Source organism: Anopheles darlingi, chromosome 2 (assembly GCF_943734745.1).
Source record: "Anopheles darlingi chromosome 2, idAnoDarlMG_H_01, whole genome shotgun sequence".
NCBI lineage: Eukaryota > Metazoa > Arthropoda > Insecta > Diptera > Culicidae > Anopheles > Anopheles darlingi.
In genome coordinates, this window is record NC_064874.1 from 60,650,413 (window position 1) to 60,670,435 (window position 20,023).

Genomic DNA, 20,023 nt, shown 5'->3' on the forward strand with positions numbered 1-20,023 from the left:
GTAGGGATCGACATTTAAACACCCAATATGTACACATACACACACACACAGACACACACACAGAAACACACAGCACACACAGAGGACGCACAGCAGCATATGTCGGATGGGCAGAGTTTCGCATTCGGTAGGTTATAGGTAGTGTACGTTGTACACAATGATGTTGTGTTGAAGTGAAGCCACGTGGTGGTTTCATTATATTTTTTTTGCCATCGTAAACCGTCCATTTGCAAATCCGTTGTAATATTGGTTCGGTTGTAGGAAACACGATGGTCAGAGAAGAGTTGTGATGATCGTGGTTGTGGATTGAAAGAGAAGATAGACAAACGCATTGAAATTCAAATCATCATATTCACCACGGAGTACAAGACAGAGAAAGTACAAGATGAGTAAGAAAGAAAGAGAGAGAGAGAGAGAGAGAGAGAGAGAGAAAGAGAGAGAGAAAGAGAGAGAGAGAGAGAGACAAAGAGAGAAAATCAGCGTAAATTTCATGTGACCGGCGACAAGGCGCGTGAGTACAATATTTAGTTGCCGTAAAAAGTTCGTCATTCGCAACAAGTAATCTTGCAATAGCAAACTAATATCCGAAGCTATATATGAGCGGCAAATAAATATAGCAAACAACATAGTAAGAAACAGAAAAATTGGATCAATCATAGCTGCTAAGATGCAAAAGAAACCATTTGGGATACGATTTGGAATCATGCAATCAGCTTGTAAGGCATGTTTGTTGATAACAAAACAATTAAACAATGATGGCGAGGGAATTTCATGGATGAAACTGAGACGAGTGGATGGGTTGTGTATTCTGTCGAGCAGAGCAAGTGAAGGAAATATTTCTTTCCGACAAAACTAAACATGAATTTGATACCACCAATTAGTTTTAACGGCACACACCGATAGGATTCGACTCCTACCCGTAAGAACTAATCGGCAGAAGCGAATCTCACAGCAAATAGGCCAGGGAAGTAGTACACACGTGTTTGTTAGAAGAACAAAGTCTTTTTTATTGAGATTCTACTCGGCACTAAATACACACCACGGCGGTGTACACTATTTATGTATTCCTATTTTATGTTTCTGGTAACCGAATTTGAATCTGTTCCGTTTCGTTTTCCTTTAAAATACTGACAAAGCTAAATAACAGGCGACGTGCGCGTAGATTAAGCGCTGCAAATGGCAAACGCTCGAATTCCAAACTTCCGCCCCAGTTGCCTTCAACAGTGGCGATTTTGTGAAAGTATGGCGCTATTCCGTACTTGATCATAAAACCAGTACGCAAAGTGTTTTTGATTTTCGTTAGCCATTGGCGTGACGTGTTTGTGTTCTAGAAGAATGGCTTCAGAGGGTAGCTTCCCATCGCGTGAAGCAACAGTGAATTCTTTAAGTACGAGCTACGAACTTACGCTGGAGCGCGCAATTATCGTCGTGGTAGGAAAGAATAATTGGATATGTTCCCCTAGTAAATGATACCAAATCTTTCAGCAGCACCGTTGGCTGGTTATATAGCTAAAGGTGCATTGTTTAAATTAGGTGATTCCGAGAGTTGCTTGGCCAATAGAGGGAAGCGAGCCAAACGACAAGGGATGAAAGTAACGCTCAATAATTTCGGGCATTAAAGTACGGCGCATACATTGCATAGCATCTGAGATGTGCGGTTTACGAGTAAAAAACTCTTCGAAACAAGTAACCAAATCGAGCCGCAACGAAAAAGAAAAATATGATAATGTTTGGACCTCGTGCTCGTTAAAACCAAACTCACACACACACACCAAAGGTATGCGTGCGCACTTGTAGGTACACTCGAATGTACCACAGAGCGGCACTGAATCGAACGTGTGCCCACGAGTGTGTGTTTACTTTCTTTGGCGTAGTTCGGAATCGTTACCGTTGTAGCCGTTCTTGTTTCTGCGGGAAGCGGGAAAAGGAAGAAAGAAAAAAAGAAAGAAAAAAAGGTAGCATCGGTTAGGAGGAGCATTCTTAGGAGTTGGTCTGGCGATTAAAGGGCGCAGTTAATAGGACGATGCAAACAGATTTGTTAGTGCTGACAGCGGCACAGAGATTAGCTAACGGGTACAAGGTTGCGCAAGTGTTTGATTTTATTTTTTCATTTGCAGCTCCAATAAACCGCGTTAGCAAAGAGTATAGCCTTCAATTAGTAACGAATAGTGTTACAACTAGAGTTCAGTGGAACGCATTTTTAAGACATTTCAAGTAATGGATGATTTAGTTGTTTCTTCTTAGCTACTAACGGTTAGTAACAACTGGCAAAGGAAATGCAAGACATATGGTAATACTCCCTAGCTAGAGCACGATCAACCCGATACGATTGGAACATCGACATACTGTGTAATGTGTGGTTTTGAGCGAGAGATCTAAGCGATACTGGAAAAACACTACAGAACGTAACGTGGGTGATCAGGTAAATAAAAAAGCAAAATCACATAAGGCACAAGAATCAAGGCAGAAGTAAAGCGTGATACGCATGAGGGTAAAAGGTTGGGCTTATAAAATCTATTAAACACAAAAAATCATTAAACAGAACACGATGACACATAAAGTTCTACATCATTTTTAACGCCTAAGGGAGATGGGAATAACAAAGACGTACGATAAAGCGAATGCGAACCAACCACAGGGGTGACAGTAGATAGTTAAATTTCTAGGATGGAAGGTTTCTGTTTGGCGGCAGCAAAACTATCACTTTTCAATACACTGTCACCCAGTGGTGCACGCCGATACATACAACACAGACACAGACTGACACAAACGGTTGGGATTTACTTGGCCGAGGAATGCTGATTACTTACTGGTCTGGACTCTGGTCGGTATCACTTTCCTCGATCTCTGTCTTGTTACGTCTTTTTTCGCATATTAAAATAATCGCACATAATACAACCACTTCCGCAATGATACCAACGAACACGTACAGTGCGGCGTATTTGCCTAAAATGCCATAGCAAGAAAGAATGCGACAGATCATTAGTATAGGTCGGGAGAATAATGCTGCCTTGTCGGACGAGCATTCGTACCTCTAACTCTAACGGTCATCGTGACCCTTGCCGGTTTGCCCGTGACATCGGTGGCATTGTTTCGCGCCTCGCAGGTAAAGTCGGCGTAGTCATCTAGCGTTATGCTTTCGATGGTGAGCAGCGCGTTCTCTACACCTCTTCCGTCCTCCTGTAGCACGATGCGATCTTTCGACGCGTTGTAAGTATTGTTGCCTGCAATAGAAATGGAAAAAAGAGCGTTGATGAGATCTTTGTGCAGGATATATTGTCGCATATTAGAGAGAAGAAAGTTAAGATGGGAGATAACCTACTGGGTATTATCATGTGTGTCACCACTCTCGGTATCGCTGCACACTGTTGCACACGTTTTGCCAAGTCTGAAGCATCATCTTAGCGTACAAGTGGAAAGAGTGGCCTCCGGAAAGATTTCGCCGTGGTAGTCACGTAATACGCTCTTAGAAAGGACCCTGCCCCATCCGGTTAGGCATAGCTGAGCGTCGTATCACACAACTTTCAGATAGCTAAATAGGTACTTCTAGCGGACATCCCAGTCCATGTAGCATGGTTTGTCTGAATAGCTTATGATGATGATGATGGTTAACATCAACAAGCACCGGAAGGAGAAACAAAAGTCCATTAGAGGCTCACAGCGTGACATAGCGGCCTTAGAAAACGAGTTTGTCAGACCAACCAACAAGCCAAACACACGTTTGCGATATGGCAAACAGAAATCCAGCCTTCAATCGATTCGCTATAAGCGCAACCGGGCCCGGAGCAGTGTGCCAACGAGCAGGTGGAATTCTTTAAGGCCAAGGAACAAACACCACACTCCTACACCTTGGCTAGACGCTGTGGAACACATTATCGGCGCGCCACTTGCATACTCTGTTGCATCCAGTGCGCGCCAGTGAACTTTAAGAGCGGTGCTGGGGGCATGGGAATCCATGTTGCTACCACCATTCTCGAGCAATTTAATTTATGCCGAAAAGATTGCGTGACCGTTCCCTGCTGGCTGTCGCTTCTAAATCACGCAAGAGTAATGTGTTTCCTCCCTCCATTCTTGGCGTCGTGGTCGCGGGGTGCTATCACGCAGCGACGGCGCCGGACCTGCTGCTTTGTGTAGCGTAGAACCTAACGGAACAGCAGGATCCCATCCCTGCTGCTGCTGCTGTTGCTGCTGGGTGGCTAGTAGGCTGGCCACGTAGCGATGGTGCGTGCACGATGGGACAGCAGTGTTAAATTTGATCAATTACGAAACCACTTCCACAGGGGCACGTAGCAGCTGGCGTGCTCCAGACTCACTATTTTAAACGGGAACTATTTTGAGCCGTGGTGTTTCCCGTAGAATGCCTGCATCAGCGGCTTACGAATAATTGAAATTTACTGGCAATGGCCAAAGAACTGTCCGACATAATTAGGGAGAGAAGCACAGTTGCATATTAGAAATGCTAAAAACTATTAGAAAATCTGTATCCCTCGGCTTTGCTTCGAATCATGTTTATAATTCATTCTAATCGGCGTTTATCATTCGTTAAAAGATGCTAAAACTTCATCAGTATCGATGGCTAGATATGGAAACATTTCTAAAGTTTTAGCGAAACGTTGGAGTATCATTTGATCTTATCATTGACTTATTTATGATACTTTTGAACGATATCGTTATAAAATGCCGCGTTTTGCATGCAATTGCAACTGAGCTTACTCAAAAGAGAAACTGTAGATGTGGCGACAAACCAATTCACGTAAACAACCTAAATTTAACGAACATAGGATTGGCCACCATCCGATCTTTAAACACCGGAATCAGGTCTTCTGCTTTTTCCTAAATAACATGCGCAGAAATGAAAAAAATTATATAAAAACACAAATAATTGCCCCAAAGCAAACAGACGAGGCAGGTACATTCCAACGGCACGTGTGATTTGTGTGCGGTTAGGCAGAACCATGATGCCGAAAGAAATATCTCTAGGGCGCAGCACATACCAGCGCGCGTGGCACGACGACGAAAGTTGTCATACTCGTCGCTGACAGGGTAGTAAATATTTATCTGCTGCGCGGTGTTTCACTACAGAGCACCGCCTCAACGTTCTAACCACACCAAAACACCACAGCACGCCATGCTGCAGAGCGATGACGACGGTGACGTTGTTTATATCTTGGATGGTGGATTGTACAGGGATTGTGGAAAAGCAGACAGTTTGTGGGTGCGTGTGTGTGTGTGTGTGCGCTTTCCTGTATTTAAAATTTACGTCCTGTGCCATAAACAAAATTTGCACTAAATTCCGGCCGCCCTGCCCTGGTGACTGCTGCCTTGAATGGAAAACCATACGAGGCAACACATAGGACGTCGCAGCGACGGTGAAACTACTAGACCTTCGGCATCACACAATCGCACGCTGTAGCTCACTCTCACTCAATCAATACGAGCGTGAGTGAGCTGGGTTTCTAAATAAAAACATAAATTCAATCGATTTTATGAGCCGTCGTGCTGGAACTGGGGCAGAAATTGTCGGCAATGAGAGGCACAGAGGTGCACCAGTTGTGGGTAAGCAGCATCAGTTCCATCATGCAGTACACGTCAATCATTCGGAAGAACGCCGTTAATCTTATGGCGGATGATGATTTTTGGGGGAGGTAGTTGCAATAAGGAGGCCGGTTCCCTAGCTGCTGATGGTGGGCTTGGCGGTTATGTTTATTTGTTCATACGATTAATGATCAATCGGATCGAAATATGTGGCCCCTGATGAGTTTTGAATCAGAGTACTGGGTGTCATTAACTTGCCACAGAGCAAATCAATTTAAAATGACATTGATACGGTTTTATTATGATATGCAAGTGGATTAACAAATTGTCAGGTGTTCGTAGAGAAGAGAAAAAATATCATTTTAATTTTTAAAATCGTACACAAGGAGCACGGTTGTGGACAGACACCAAAATGGAAGGCTGCTTGGCTCAGCGTGTCCCTTTCCAAAATAGGCATGGCGCGATTCAAAGACAGAGAAGAAATGAAAAGAAAATCTCTTATGGCATATCCCTTCCTGCTATTTGCACGCTTCCTCTGAAAACCCACGCGGATACACAAAAAGCAGCGAAAGACACAATCACACGTCGCACGATGGGTGTGTGAGAGAGGGGAGCACGCGATGTATTAAAAATAAATTTTAAATTAAGCTGATAATGCTTATAAGATCGAGCAGATATCGTTTGTGTGTGCTATTAATAGGGCTATGGCGACGAATATTTTCGTCCAAAAACAACCCCATCCGTACCCGCCGCCTTGCTGTACACCTTTCGCTAGCTGCTATCGTCTCGATATTGTCGTTTTGGAGCAGAATGAGCGGTGCCATGGGTGTTGCTGCTGCTGGTGCTATGCTCAAAACCACTCAACTCGTACATCTCATCGCCCCTAGAACCGTCTTGCTTTCGGTGTCCTCATTTCAGCCATATGGGGGACCTCGCTCGCCTCTCCATACAGTCCAGCATAAAAATAGTGACAATATCATGCTTTCAAGGTGAAACTACGAGAAGCCCATTTTTCGCTTGGCGCGCGCAAGCAACGATGAGTCGTCTGTTCACCTCGTCGTATCTCGGTCCGAAGCCCTTGTCGCATTGTGAAGCCATTCGCTCTGCCGCCCACCAGAGGAGCAACGCGATTGGCGCAATGGCACCAGGCAAAACTGTGCTATTCTGCGATGGAAAAAAGGCAGCTAATGGACTCTACGCGCAGCTGGTCACCACCTGGCTGGCGGGCTAGTGATGTCTAAGAAATAAAAGCACAAACCGATGAAAGACATTTCGTGCGACTTCGACCACATTCCAATAACAGAGAGGGAAATCGTGAAAGAGTTCGCTAATCAGTCTTCTGATACCGCTTTATTGCAGTTCCGTGTTTACGTTTTCAAAATTATAACGTGCAAGATCGAAATCATCATAGCATAAGCGGCGAGCCGTCGAAAATTTCCATTATTGCGTCGTCTGAAGCAAGCCACCAGCAAGAGCAACTACCACTCAACTCAGACCGGCGGCTTTGCAGATTGCAATTAGCACAACCATTTCGGTGGTGGTGGTTCGGGGCCATTATTTTTAACCATCAACGATGCGCGACAAATTTATGGTTGTGCCGCGGTAACAAAAAGGAAACCGACAAGAACCAAACCATCCCAAACGCAGCGACTACTACCGAGCGGCTTCGTATAGCTCATCTTTCTGAGACACTCGCTTCGTTGGTTTGTCAGTGGGATTTTGTGAAGATGATTTTGTGTGTTTTTGATACGGACGCTTCCCGGACGCACGATACGAACCATGCGCGTGTGTTTAATGTGTTGTGGACGTGGAAGGTGCGAATAAGGAAGCGTTCGGTTCGGTTGGTTTCATAACTTACCGATTATCCAGGTAATCTTCGGTTCCGAACCGTAGGCTATACAGTGAAGCGATAGCTTCTCGCCCTCCACAATGTTGGTTTTGCCTACCTCCGTGCTCTCAAATTTAACAAGAACATTTGCTGCAAGTAAAACCAATTAAAGCACAATAATTAGTAAAAGGCTGATGACAGATGAAAGGACCACCTGGGACCAGCTGTGCGCTTACCAACTACGGTAATGTTTTGCGATGCATTCAGCTTGTGCACGCTACACGTGTACACGCCGGCGTCGGTCTCCAGTGCCCGGCTGATGATGAACTTCCGTTCCGCCGGTATCAGATTGAAGCGACCCTTCAGCGACTCGATTTCACTTACATTTTTACCGTCTTTTGACCTGAAACCGGCACAATCACAAGAAAGAAAAAATCGATTAGTATGCGGTACCGCTCCGAACCGATGCTGACGGGGTACAGGAACGCTGCAGAACGCGAAAGATTATGTTCTTGCGCAGACATAGCACAGATGGTTACTTGCGTCAATACGCTCTTTCCTTTCCTCGTTTGGAAATGTTCATCCAAGTACGCACAGCATTACATACGCCTGCACTTTGCGGCATACGGCTACTTAGTTGGACAACATCTTTAATTACCCGAAGGCAGCAGCAGTGCTGTTATCCGAAACATTCCGTTTACTGCATGCTGACGTCAGCAGAATGGCTGGTTTTACGAACCACTAACCAATTGCCTGGGAAAGGTGGAACTCTCGATGGCCCCCGATGGCATACCGGGACGGACGGCAAAGACATTTGAAAGATAATCTTTGCGTTTCAAAGTTTCCAGTGGCCCAGCTGCTCTTATGCTGCCTCTTGGAGAACTTTGGAATGGCAAAAGTGGAATAAAATATGATGCCGAGGTGCAGACTCGCGGTTGCCTTGTTCCGCTGAACGCCGATGGCGGGGATCGAAGAGCACGAAAGCGTCATCGTTACTTCCGACGACAGCCGGATTATTGCAGGAAATTATTTAGGTCAAGTTCCTGCCCGGTCACACGGGGAACGAAATGAGGAGGCGAGGGAAAGAAAATTATTGCCACCCTCCGGGTCCACGCTTTTGCCGATCCGGAGTTTGGCTATGCGACGACGGCAACAAAAGTTAGTGTGTCTGTGAGAAGCCATTCATGCGAGCAAAGCAGCGCAAAAAAAAAACATTGAAAGCAATGGAGAGATCTTCGCTGTTCTTCGCTTGAACATCCTCCCTCAGCTCTCTGACGTCAGTGCGGGCGTGTGCTGGCTGGCTGGTTCGGTGTTAATGAGATGTTTGCGTTCCGACCTTTCCTCTCCCCCTTTTTTCCCATTGCTATTTCTTTTTTCATCGGTTTTATTTTCATTTAAAACCCCTCGCGTGAGGAGAGAAAAGATCTCAATAATCTTGTTGCATCAATATTGTAGCGACAGAAGCGGTCGTCGCGGCGGTGGGATTATGTTTTGAATTTTTTATTCCACGTCCCCAACCCCGTCGCCTGCGATGGAGGCGCCTTGTGCTAGATTTTCGGTGCTGACTGACGAGAGAGAGAGAGAGATAGAGTGAGAGAAAAAGAGTGAGCGATAGCATGTGGTCGAGCTCGAGCATGCGGTTCGTTTTGTATTCACCCAAACCGTTTGCCGAATTCTGGCTGCTCGACACCACCAAGAGGGGGGACAGAGGAAAGCTGACCTCAACATTGTTCTTGCGCTCCCGGCACGTGGTGGCGGATTTTAAAAGATTAATCTGAACACGAGAGCCAGAGTAGACGATCGTATATATATACACACACACACACGGCCACAAAGACCACCACTGTGTATCATTTTGAATGAAAAATCAATATTCCCATAGGACAAGATATCGGCAACCAGATGCACCACTTGAAAGATGGGGAGCAAAGGCGGTATAATATTGAATGAAGAATAAGAAGAAGAAGAAGTAGAAGCAGAAGACGAAGCCGTTTAGCGTCTTGCAATGCCAAGCCGAGCAACGAGTCTGGCGCAGGGGCGAAAGGAAAGGATCCGAAGAGAGCTTGATAAATATTAATGGCCATCTGTGCTCGCGGTACGGCGCACACGAGTCAGTGCAGCACCTGCTTGAAGTGGCGGAAGCAGGGAAGGGAATGCTGTATTCTGGTTGCAGTGCCTGGTGTGCTGGTGCTGGTGCAAAGAAACGCATTACGATAAGATCCGCAACCGCACCCTTACCGGCAGAAAGATAAGTTATGGTGAGTTGATCGATTGTAGGAAATGTGTTTGTGACCTTGATGGTGATTCGTTTTAACTGCATTTAGTTTAGGCAAGGCAAGCCATGAAATACGACGACCAAATAAATCTGCTATAAAGGTTGACATCTACGTTCATGCATGGATTTTTGAATGTTGGTGTAACAATCTGAACGACCGTAGAGCAGTTGCCAAGAATCCACGGAAATCAAGCGAAATTCTTCGAGCTTGCATGACACACTCGTTAGTGGCGCAAGGTAGATGTGTGAAGCGCTCCGTGTATGAGCTTGTATGTCGCGCTAAACAAAAATGTTAATGTGTAGCTCTGCATGTATAACTATGATGTTACTCTCAACAACACACAGAAAGCAGATTGTGAAAATAGAGCGTACCACGTATTATGCGCTACTTACCAACTTAACTCCAAACCATCCTGTGTAACATTACACCCGAGCGTGAACGGCTTTGCTATATCGAAAAATTTTAGTCTTTTGGAGGCATCGTCGTAGGTAGGCTTCAGAATATCTGAAAATGGAGCACAGAAATCAGACATAAAAAGCTATTAATATACATCGCGCATAATTGAATCATCTGGGGAATACTGGACTGGACTGGACTGGACTGGACGGCCCCAACCGCACCCTCCTTTCAATTTCAAATTTCAAAAGGAGTGAGGAAAGGGGTAGAAAATGGAAAAGAGAGAAGAAAAAAATAGGCAGGAACGGAGTAGGAAGCACAAGCCATACAATAACGAGTGGTATAGATATAGAAATACAGAGAAAGAGAGTGAAGAGAAGCGAGAAAAAACGGGAGTAAGAGAGTAAAGAACGAGCTAAAAAAAAAGTGGAAACGTGTTTTTTATGCACTATGCTCTGAAAAAGAAGGACTAGAATCCCGAGCGAAAAAAAAACTAAAACGAAGGGAAAAGTGCATGCGAAAACGGGGTGCAATCGAGCAACCGGCGACACGGAAGGAAGCAGAAAACGAGAGAATATACCGTAATATAGCGGCAGCAGGCTATGGAACGGTGGACGAAATAAACCCATTTCACTTCCAAACGCACTATTATCATCAAATATACACACACACGCATACCATCGTCAAGCGAAACTAGTAAAACAAAGAATCCTCCCCGGCAGCGCTTGGCTACTAGAGGAACGAAGAGCATTCTAAATTATGTATATTGAGCTTAACGGATTCGAGGCGAAGCTGAATCGAATCGAAGCACTGAGGAGATGAGGTGGACCGGGGAAAGGTAGGTACACCTCGCCTCGTACCGGTTGCCGGAACTCACATAACACTTTTAGTGGCGCGCAAAAGTTAATATCCGTTCGAAACTGAAATCTGTTGAGCGGATCCGGAAGGTAGGAAGCATCGGATAATCAGTTGACCAGTGCCTCTCTCAGCAGTAGCATCCATAACGCTACCTAACGCTATGATTAAGTCATCACTCGCTGGTTTATGGCATTGGCCTGGTCCTGACTCCATGCTACATTCTCCGAAATGCCAGAACAAGACGAGCACCTGTTCCGTTTCTATCTTGGTCTTAATTTTTGAAGACCGCAAGACCGACAGACGGACGGACGGACGGACGAACGGACAGACAGACAGACAGACAGTGCCAAGTGCTCCAAGAGCAGCAGAGGGCCGGGGACACAATACGCCGTGGAGCGTGTGCACGTGGGCAGCCAGAGATCGCAGGGAAATAAAAAAAACCTAGCAACCAGATGCACACAACCGATGGGGTAGGATGGGGATTTTGATGGGGATTACGCACCCCCTCCCACTAGGTCCGGGGGATCGGGAGGAAATGGACCGAGCTTTACTGCCGCTCGTTGTCTGCCAAAGCGAGCGAGCGAACGAGCGAACGAGTGGTACGTGAGAGAAACGAGAGGGAAAGAGGCGATGATTATTTAATGAAAACCGCAGTCATCTGGCTTTTAATTTGGCGTCGTCTCTCTGCTGTACCCCGTCGTCGTCGTCGTCGTCGATGGACGGGGGAGTTTTAGACGAACCAAACACACGCACACACGCACACACACAGAGTAACAGCACGAAAGTGTGTGTGTGTGATCGCTGCCATGGTCGGTCGAGGGGTGGGATGATATTTATAAAATTAATAAATATTTAATTTGCCGTTGTTTACAGCGGATCACCGGCACCGGAGCCGTTGCTCGGCGTAAAGGTTTGGCATTCGTGTTGAAAACGGGACAGAGACGGAGTGTTAGTTGTTGAATCTTTGGCCGTTTGGGCTGGTTATTGGCTCGGAATAGGTGGCTTCGTGCATCACCGTATTTCGTCATTTTCGATAAAACACCGGGAGGGACAATCGATTGATGTGGGACCAGAGAGAGAGAGGTTACTATGCAATAACAATGTCCTGTGTCTCTCACCTCATCGTTCTCTCGTTTACGAGCTGATCCTGATCCGCTTTTCCCCTTAAAGGCACATCGCGACGGTGGTCATTAAATTGGTCATTGGCGGCGCTTGTTGTACAAACATTGACCACCAACATTGCATGCGCTACAATGGCCGCTTTCGCTAATCAAACAGGACGATGAGGGCCATCAGTATCAGTTTCGAACGCGTGATGACGACCCCGCCGACCTGCTGGCCGTTGGTTGTCGGCATTTTAAAACAATTCACAACAATATCCGGTAACGGAATGACTCGCCGGTCGAAAGCGGTTTCGCTGCATGGGAATCGGTACAAACCGGATGAAGCTGGTTGCGAACTGCCAGAGTTCAAGGTGTGACCGGGGGGTGCGACGTTGTCTTTGGATCGAATATGAAACGTTCGTTTCTCAAGCAACACATCAACCAACGAAATGGTTGCGCGGTTGTGAAGATAGAACTGAGGAGCTAGCGGTTACTTTGGGGGGAAAGAAACTCAGAGCAGCAGCAGCAGCAGCAGTAGAGTTGGGTAGACATCAAAGAGCAGCACGGAACCATTACTACCGCATACAACCCGGGTCCGACATCCGTATGATTCCGTGTTCACACCAGCTGCTGCGCAAGCCATTTTTACAACCGAAAAGGAATGCGTGCGTTGGCTTCATTTACGTCCGCCGTTTCCTCCCTCGGAAGGTGTCGGATTTCGTTTCTCATTTTTCTCCCCTCGATGTTGCTCAAAAACCAACACATGTTGGTCGAGCATCGAGAGCTCGGATCGCGTTGGTCACAGCCTCGAGTGAAGCAGAATAATATAATCGCACCTCGGTGCGTGCGTGCGTCCGTGTGTTTGTCAAATCAATTAATGCAACGATGCAACTTGCGGATACACTAAGTACTCGGACACGACTGATTATGCTGCGCTGCGAGAAGCGTGGTGACGCGCGCGCACACGCCACTCCGGAATAGGAAACGGTGCTTCAATCACACACCTATGGCCGGCCGGGCAATAGCGTGTCGCAATTAAAACTGACAGCAACAGCAACAGTTCCCGGGCCGTGGCTTTGGATCGATCCACGGTGGTGGTGTGTTGCTGGTGGTGGCAGAGGGTGTGACCCACCCTTTCGTGCAATATTTATGATAATGACTTCTTCTAGAGCTCGCGCGCGACACCGGGACGACGGCAGTTAATGCTATGCACTCTCGTGTGCGCACCATAATTGTGAACACTTTTCATGGGGAACACATCCGCGACAGTTCGCGTCGTGTACCTGCTGCCGGGGGGCCGCCATTTCTTATCACCCCTGGCCGCGCGGCGCAAATGAGGGTCGATGGAAGTGGAGGCGAAACATGCAAACACACACTCACACACACACAGACACGTGCGCCCAGTCAGAGTGCTGCCTCATCGGGCGAAGCGTGTGTTGACCTAATTATGCTAATGTTTCGATGCGAGCACGACGAAGCGGTTTCGCACGTGAACACGTCTCCTGTCCCTGTGTGTGCACGCGTGTGTGGGTACGCGTGTGTGTGTGTGTGTGTGCTGTTCCGGGCAGTCAACAGGTTCGCGATGGTGCCAAGGGTCCCCTTATTTTGTGCTGCGTGTTTTCGAGAACCCCACACAAGACACACCGAATGAGGCTTCGCTTTCTCTTTGGACACCTTTGGAGCGGGTTATCCTTTTTTTGCCTTACGCACACCTTATCATTCCGAGTGCCACCACACAGCACACGCACACCTGATATGTTACAGGATGAAAAAAAAAAGGAAAACGACGGGAGAATGAAGAGGGCTTGTGTTTTACGATCAAGTGGACCGTGACATGCGTGTAGTCGCTCTTCACCGCTCTCTCTTTTGCCAATGCCCTTGTGCTACAGGCTCGAGAGCTTCGCGGTATGCTAATGAACATTCAAATTGATTCACAGCCCGGAAAATCACCATTTTCTTCCGACGCACCGCGACGACCCCCTTCCCAAAAAAGGGGATGCAAAACCGGGAAAGGGGCGAAAAATATTATCTCTTTCCCTTCAAAGTCCCTGTTGCTACTTGGAATATGGTAAGGGAATTGAAGAAATGGGCCCGCTGTATCAAGGCAACCACCAACAAACGTTTGTTCCCATGCTTCCTGTGCAATAGAAAGTGAAATGCTTTTTTTTAAAGGGAGCGATAGAGATGTATGTGTATTATATACCAGAAACCAACAAACGAAATGAAAGGCTAACCGGGGGGTCTCATAGCAAACAGTGAAGCAAACGAGAAGAATAAGAAAAAGGAAGAAAGGAGAGTATGTAAAAGATTCGCTTTATTCTTTCGCTTAAAGCTTAATACATACAGTATCAACAAGTAGCTGAACTAGCGTAAGCCTAACTTAAAGTACAAAATTTGATAATCAAACCGTTTAACCACTATGAGAATGCGAGAAAAGAGTATGGACCCTTCGTTTCTAGCTGTTCGATGGTACGGTATTTGGAAAACAATTGGATACTCAGAGCATTTGAGAACAGGAGGAATGAGCAATAAAGCGAAAATGAAGAAGTAAAATATGAAATCAAAAAACAATAATGTAAAATCAAAACCAATTAAACAGAACAAGTGAACAAGATACACTAATAACAGAACATTAGATAAAATAAGGCGACATAAGCAATACGTTAATAAACTCATAAAAAAAAACATGGTAACAAGTAGGTCACAAAGTGGGTGAATGAAGTGGACAACACACTGGATGCGTACTTTCTTTTGTCCCTCCGCCCATCTCAGTAACAATAAGAAACGCTTTCTAAGCTGTAACGTGTAAACTACTTCACACATAGACGGTAACACGTGCGCATTCACAAACTATTGTGAAGTTTAACGATAACGCAACAGAACACACAGCCACTAGGAAAACTAAGCGAGGAACGTAGGAACAGGAAAGAGCAAAGAACCACACCGAAACAACCGCATAAAAACGAAATGAAATCGGAAGCGAAAGGCACGGGAAAATTGTCGGGACCAACAACTGTCTGGGAAAATAGTTTGATGTCTCCTTGCACATCTCGTTTATACCATATCTGGATCATCTGAAGCCAATGGTGAACACTTGAAAGGAAACGATCGTTCGCAACAACAACGGCGCAGCGCAAAACAACGAACGCTCTGGCATGTACTAGCATGTATTCGGGGGGATTAGCCAAAAACAAACAGAACAATAGAAACAAAACCACAAACTGTGTTGCGCGGAGCGAGCCTAAAGCCTTAACTGAGCAAACAATAGACTCTAGGAGCTAGCATCAACAAAATTATCATCCATTTTGTTTTCCGATTCTTTCTTTTTAATCGCACAACAATACGACTTTTGCTGCCCGGGATCGGAACGAATGAAAGAAAGGAAAAAAAAACCGAAATAGCGGAAGAAGAAGAGAGCGAACGAAAAGAAAGAGCAACGTTTTTTTGTGTGTGTGTGTTAATATCCTCACCGGCAGCCACGGTAGTAGTGGTAGCGACAGTTGTGGTAGTGGTGGAGGTGGAAGTAGTGGAGGTGGTGGTAGTGGTGGTGGTTGTGGTAGCTGCTGCTGCTGCTTTCAGCGTTGTATGATGCTCGTGTTGGTGATGGTGAGAACGGTGATGAGTGTTGGCGCCATTATCCTGCGCAGCGCCGGTTGCATTCGTTGTTGTTGTTGTTGTTAGCGTTGTTGGTGGCATCGTTGTGGTGGTAATGATTGTGGCGAGCGCCGTACTGCTACCGACAACGATGGCCGTCGAATGGCCGCCGGTCGCGGTGTCCGTCGTGGGCACCTCCGCCCGTTCTGGCACAACACCCAGCCTCAGTCCTTCCGCTACCTCCTCCTCGAGACTGTCCACCCGTATGATGCCACTGATGTCGGTTTTGTTCTGTATCAACCGCTCAATGTTATCCTCCTCGATCGAGAGTGGCTTTCCATCGATCACGATCAACGTCGTCTCTTGTTCGTCTTCCTCGTCCTCCTCCTGATCATCGTCCTCTCTCTCGCGGATCTCCTTATCGAGTGCTGCTGCTCGGTGGCCAACGTGGTCCATGCCAACGCCCGATACTCCTTCTTCTTCCTCTTCTACGTCCCCGTCCTCGTCTTCATCCGCGTCCTCCTCCTTCGGTTCGATCAGTGGAGGTGGTGGTGGACGTTGCTGCTGGGTACGTCCGGCCGACGGATGGATCTTGCCGCTACCGTGCGCCACCACCGTCATCACTTTGCCGCCGCCACCGCTGCTTACCGTCGCTTCCTCCCCTCGTCTTGGCTCGTCTGGTTGTTGATCGATCGTCGTCTTCTGACTAACGAAGCGCTTCGAGTCCTCTTTGCTGGGAGTGTACGGTGGTTGCGGTTGCGTTATAAGCGGTTTCTTATCCGAGCCATGATGCCGGTGGCCACCACCGGTTCCACCTCGCTCGGTCACTAGCCCAGAGCCAGACGATGGCGAATTGGCCGCTTGTTGCCGATGGTGATGCGGACTGTGGCCTGCTTTTGATTGTGGTGGTTGGACTGGTTGGGGTGGTTGGTGGGGTGGTTGGTGCGCGATCACCACAACCTCTTCGTCCTCCCGTCCTCCATCCCCATCACGGTCCATGGCGGCCGGTGCTAGTGCAACGGCGGTCGTGAAATGATGATGCTCGATCGAGAGCGGTGCCATCAGCGTGGATCGGACGGTACCGTGCGACACGGGGAATGGGGCGACGACCGCCGGTTCTTCCTCGTGTTTCCGCTCTCCGCCATGGGCCGAACCACCGAGCAGCGATCCATTGCGCAGCACGTACAGCTGGTGGTAGTTCTTGTACAGCGCGTTACACTGATACTTGCCCTGGTGTTTCGGTAGCGCACGCTGCACGCTGATCGAGGCCTCGATCTTATCCCGATTGCCTGCCCCCGTCCCCAGTCACCGGGAAGAGAGAATCGGGTTTTGGATCAATTTGGTTCCGGTAACTTCTTCAAACACACATACACACGCTTCTCGCGGGGCTCCACTACTATTTGTCAAGCTTTTAGTAGTTGTCCTCTACACCACCAGGAGGGTGTTGTGTGCGTATGGCAAGCGAATCTTTACAATGTATGTGGTGATAGAGGTGGTGGTGTTGGTGATGACGGCTCTCTATCGCTAAGTAGGGGGTAGTATGTATGTCGTGTCTTGGTTCAATGGCGCCTCCCAGAGATGACGCGAGCTTTACATCCTTTTTTTTATTACCAAGATGCGTGATCCTTTTCGGAGCCAATTTTTCTGTCCAACCGGATATGGACGAATCGGAATCGTTTGTTCTCCAATCACGAACTGCTCTAGATTTTGGCCGCTGGACTACCTTTACAAACTAGCTCTATCGATCTGCTGTACACACCAGAGTGTCTGTTTAATCTACTATTCGAGCTGCTTACGATTCTAATGATCATGATGATGATGATGATGCTGATGATGTTGAAGGTGATAAGTATGTGATTCTAGCATGCATTTTACATCGCTCTAGTCTGTATTCTCTTTCTACAGATACCGACCGCGACTAACGCTTCTTGATCAGAGAACTGGAAGAACTTTTGCTCAAACTGAGCAAAACTTTCAATTTCGCAAATAAACGTCATCGATTTGTTGTTTTGTTAACGAAGCATGACAATTGCACTTGTGTGCTCTGCAGTTTGGAGTTTGAGAGTTCTCCAATTCTCCCAGTTCTCGCTGTCGTCTAGACGCACGCGTAACGTTTGTATCCTAGTGATCAACTAACGCTGCATCCAGACGGCAGAGAGAAAGCTGAGAATGAAAAAGGCGAGAATTTTTGCTAAAATTTTTGAGAAGTGAGCTATTCTCGTTTTAAACATGAGTAATTCTTCGAGCTGCCGCTTGAGGCGCTGTCTAACGATTCCAAAGGTATTTTTTTCTTAGCAACCACGACTGTTGCCTACACAAATAACGCCTACTGCATTGTTTCACAGGTAGATTGCAGCTCAATTTTCAATTTTCCATTCCCTCCTTTCTCGGTTTCTGCACGAGCGGAAAAATTCTTCTTTGTATGGATTTGACATTCTCAACTTTTTCATTCTCATCTCATTCTCATCGTTCTCTTTGCCGTCTGGATGAAGCGTAATGCTACAACGAACGGAGTCCCGGAGTCACGTGAAGTCGGTCGTCAGATCGCGGTACGAGTGAGTCTGTATCGGTTTCTGACACGTCTGAAGGCCAACCATTAGCCCGATTTCCTAGCTACCTAGGTGTCATAGTACCCGTGGCGCGTGTGTTTCCAAAATTCAAATGCCCTTTTCCTTGCTGGATGTTTCAGCTACTGACCGCTAAATGCTGGCTGGCTATGCTGCACGTACTACAACACAGCATGATGTGAACTACTGAATGTGAGAGCGCGAGCAAATGTTGTGGACCGGACCTGGTCCGGTCGCGCACTCGCTGCCACCACCAAATTACCTGCGATCCCCATCTCGCTCTCGATGTAGCTATGCTCGTCCTTGCCGTGGCGAATGTTGCTCGCCCGTTTCCGGATCGGTTCGCCGTCCTTGTGCCACTCGACCGGATTGGCGATGCTGATGATGCACGAAATCGAGAACGGTTTACCGACCTCGACCTGCGAGTCACCGTAGTAGATCACTTGGTACAGATTGTTCAGGTCACGCTTACGAGCACCACCACCTGCAGCCCATTGCAATCGTGCATGCATGGGGCCGATTTGTGTTACGCGGAACACGGTGGATTGCGCATCCGACCGAGTTACCCGCGGACCGGGAGAGATGACAGCGACGACGTCGTGTGTACACGCCGTATGGTAGCAGCATTAAAAGAAGGCGAAAGGAGAGGAAACCAGGGGGTAATGGGGAAGGTGTATTCGGGTAGAGGGGTGTTTAAAGAGAGAGAGAACATGTTATAGCAGAGTTCGCGCTCGAGAAGAAGCATCTAAGCATCTATAAGTGGTCTCAGCACAGCTCCAGCTTTTGTTGGGCGCCAGATGAAGAATGCTGGTGGCATCCGGTGGTGGGCACTCACGTCCTAAATCTACTGCCACCAGAGAGGCACACGTTTGCAGCTCGCACTGCATCCCACTTTTTGGCCCCCGAAAATCGAGACTCTCCGGAGTGCTGAAGACTCGGGTGAGGGGCGGGGATTGGGAGTAACGAGCGTAGATTTAGCGCGGGACAAACGTCCCGGTGACACGAGAACACGTGCGCGTTGACGAATGTGCTACGGAGGCAGGCGGCGGGAATGAATGAAGGATCGCGTGTGGCCGGTGGTGGTTTGTGACTACGGGGAAAGCGCAAGCCAAAAAAGGAAAACAAAACCAAAAATTGATGATTAAAACCGAAAAAGAGAAGGAAGCAAAATGGTTGGACTGCACAAATCATCTGCTCGATCGAGACTCGTTAAGCGGTGGAGAAGTGAAGGCGAACGATTGATAGACATTAACAGACCTCCCTCTCCCCTAACGAATTGAATTGCGATTACGAAATATGTACCACATGACGAACCTTTGGCTTACGTATTAAATTATTTTAATGATATTCGTTTTTGTTTGTTTCGCATCTTGGTTATTTTTTGTAAATTATGGATATGAAGGAAAAAAGTGTGCCTCTTCTCAGACAAATGCCCCGAGAAGAGTCCATTCGCATTCTTTTTTTTATCATTATGCAGAGCTGAATTTTTAGGGCAAATCTAAAGTTAAAGTTTAGGGCGGAAATTTTTCAAAAAACCTGAACGAGGCTATCCGCAAACAGAGGACTTTACCGAAGAGTATGAATTTGTAAATTTCCAATCATTCGAGACGGAGATTGTAAATATCAAATTATACGGTGAACACCATAGAAAGTGCAGTTTTGAAAATTTGACCCCTCCATCAAATTAATACCATCATTGTCGCTTTCCGTAAATATTCCCCAATTTATATCCTAACATAAAAAAATCCTTGAAAAGTTTAAGTTTAATATGAAATTCAGACAAAAGATAACGCTGAATTCTTTCGTCAAAAACGATTCCCCTGAATGAACATGTTTTTCGCATAAATTATGGGAAAATTCTCTCCT

General features: G+C 46.9%; 1 protein-coding gene across 1 annotated transcript; it reads right to left on the bottom strand.

Annotated features, from left to right (window-relative positions):
• Positions 1-568: 568 nt before the first annotated feature.
• LOC125959397 (uncharacterized) lies at positions 569-19,603 on the bottom strand. Its single transcript, XM_049692220.1, has 8 exons — positions 18,420-19,603; positions 15,260-16,879; positions 10,032-10,143; positions 7,600-7,766; positions 7,394-7,513; positions 3,033-3,224; positions 2,811-2,946; positions 569-1,908 (listed from the first exon to the last, which is right to left on the bottom strand). Exons 1-8 carry the CDS (start codon positions 18,667-18,669, stop codon positions 1,857-1,859), a joined length of 2,649 nt encoding a protein of 882 aa, XP_049548177.1. The 5' UTR covers positions 18,670-19,603; the 3' UTR covers positions 569-1,856.
• Positions 19,604-20,023: the final 420 nt, after the last annotated feature.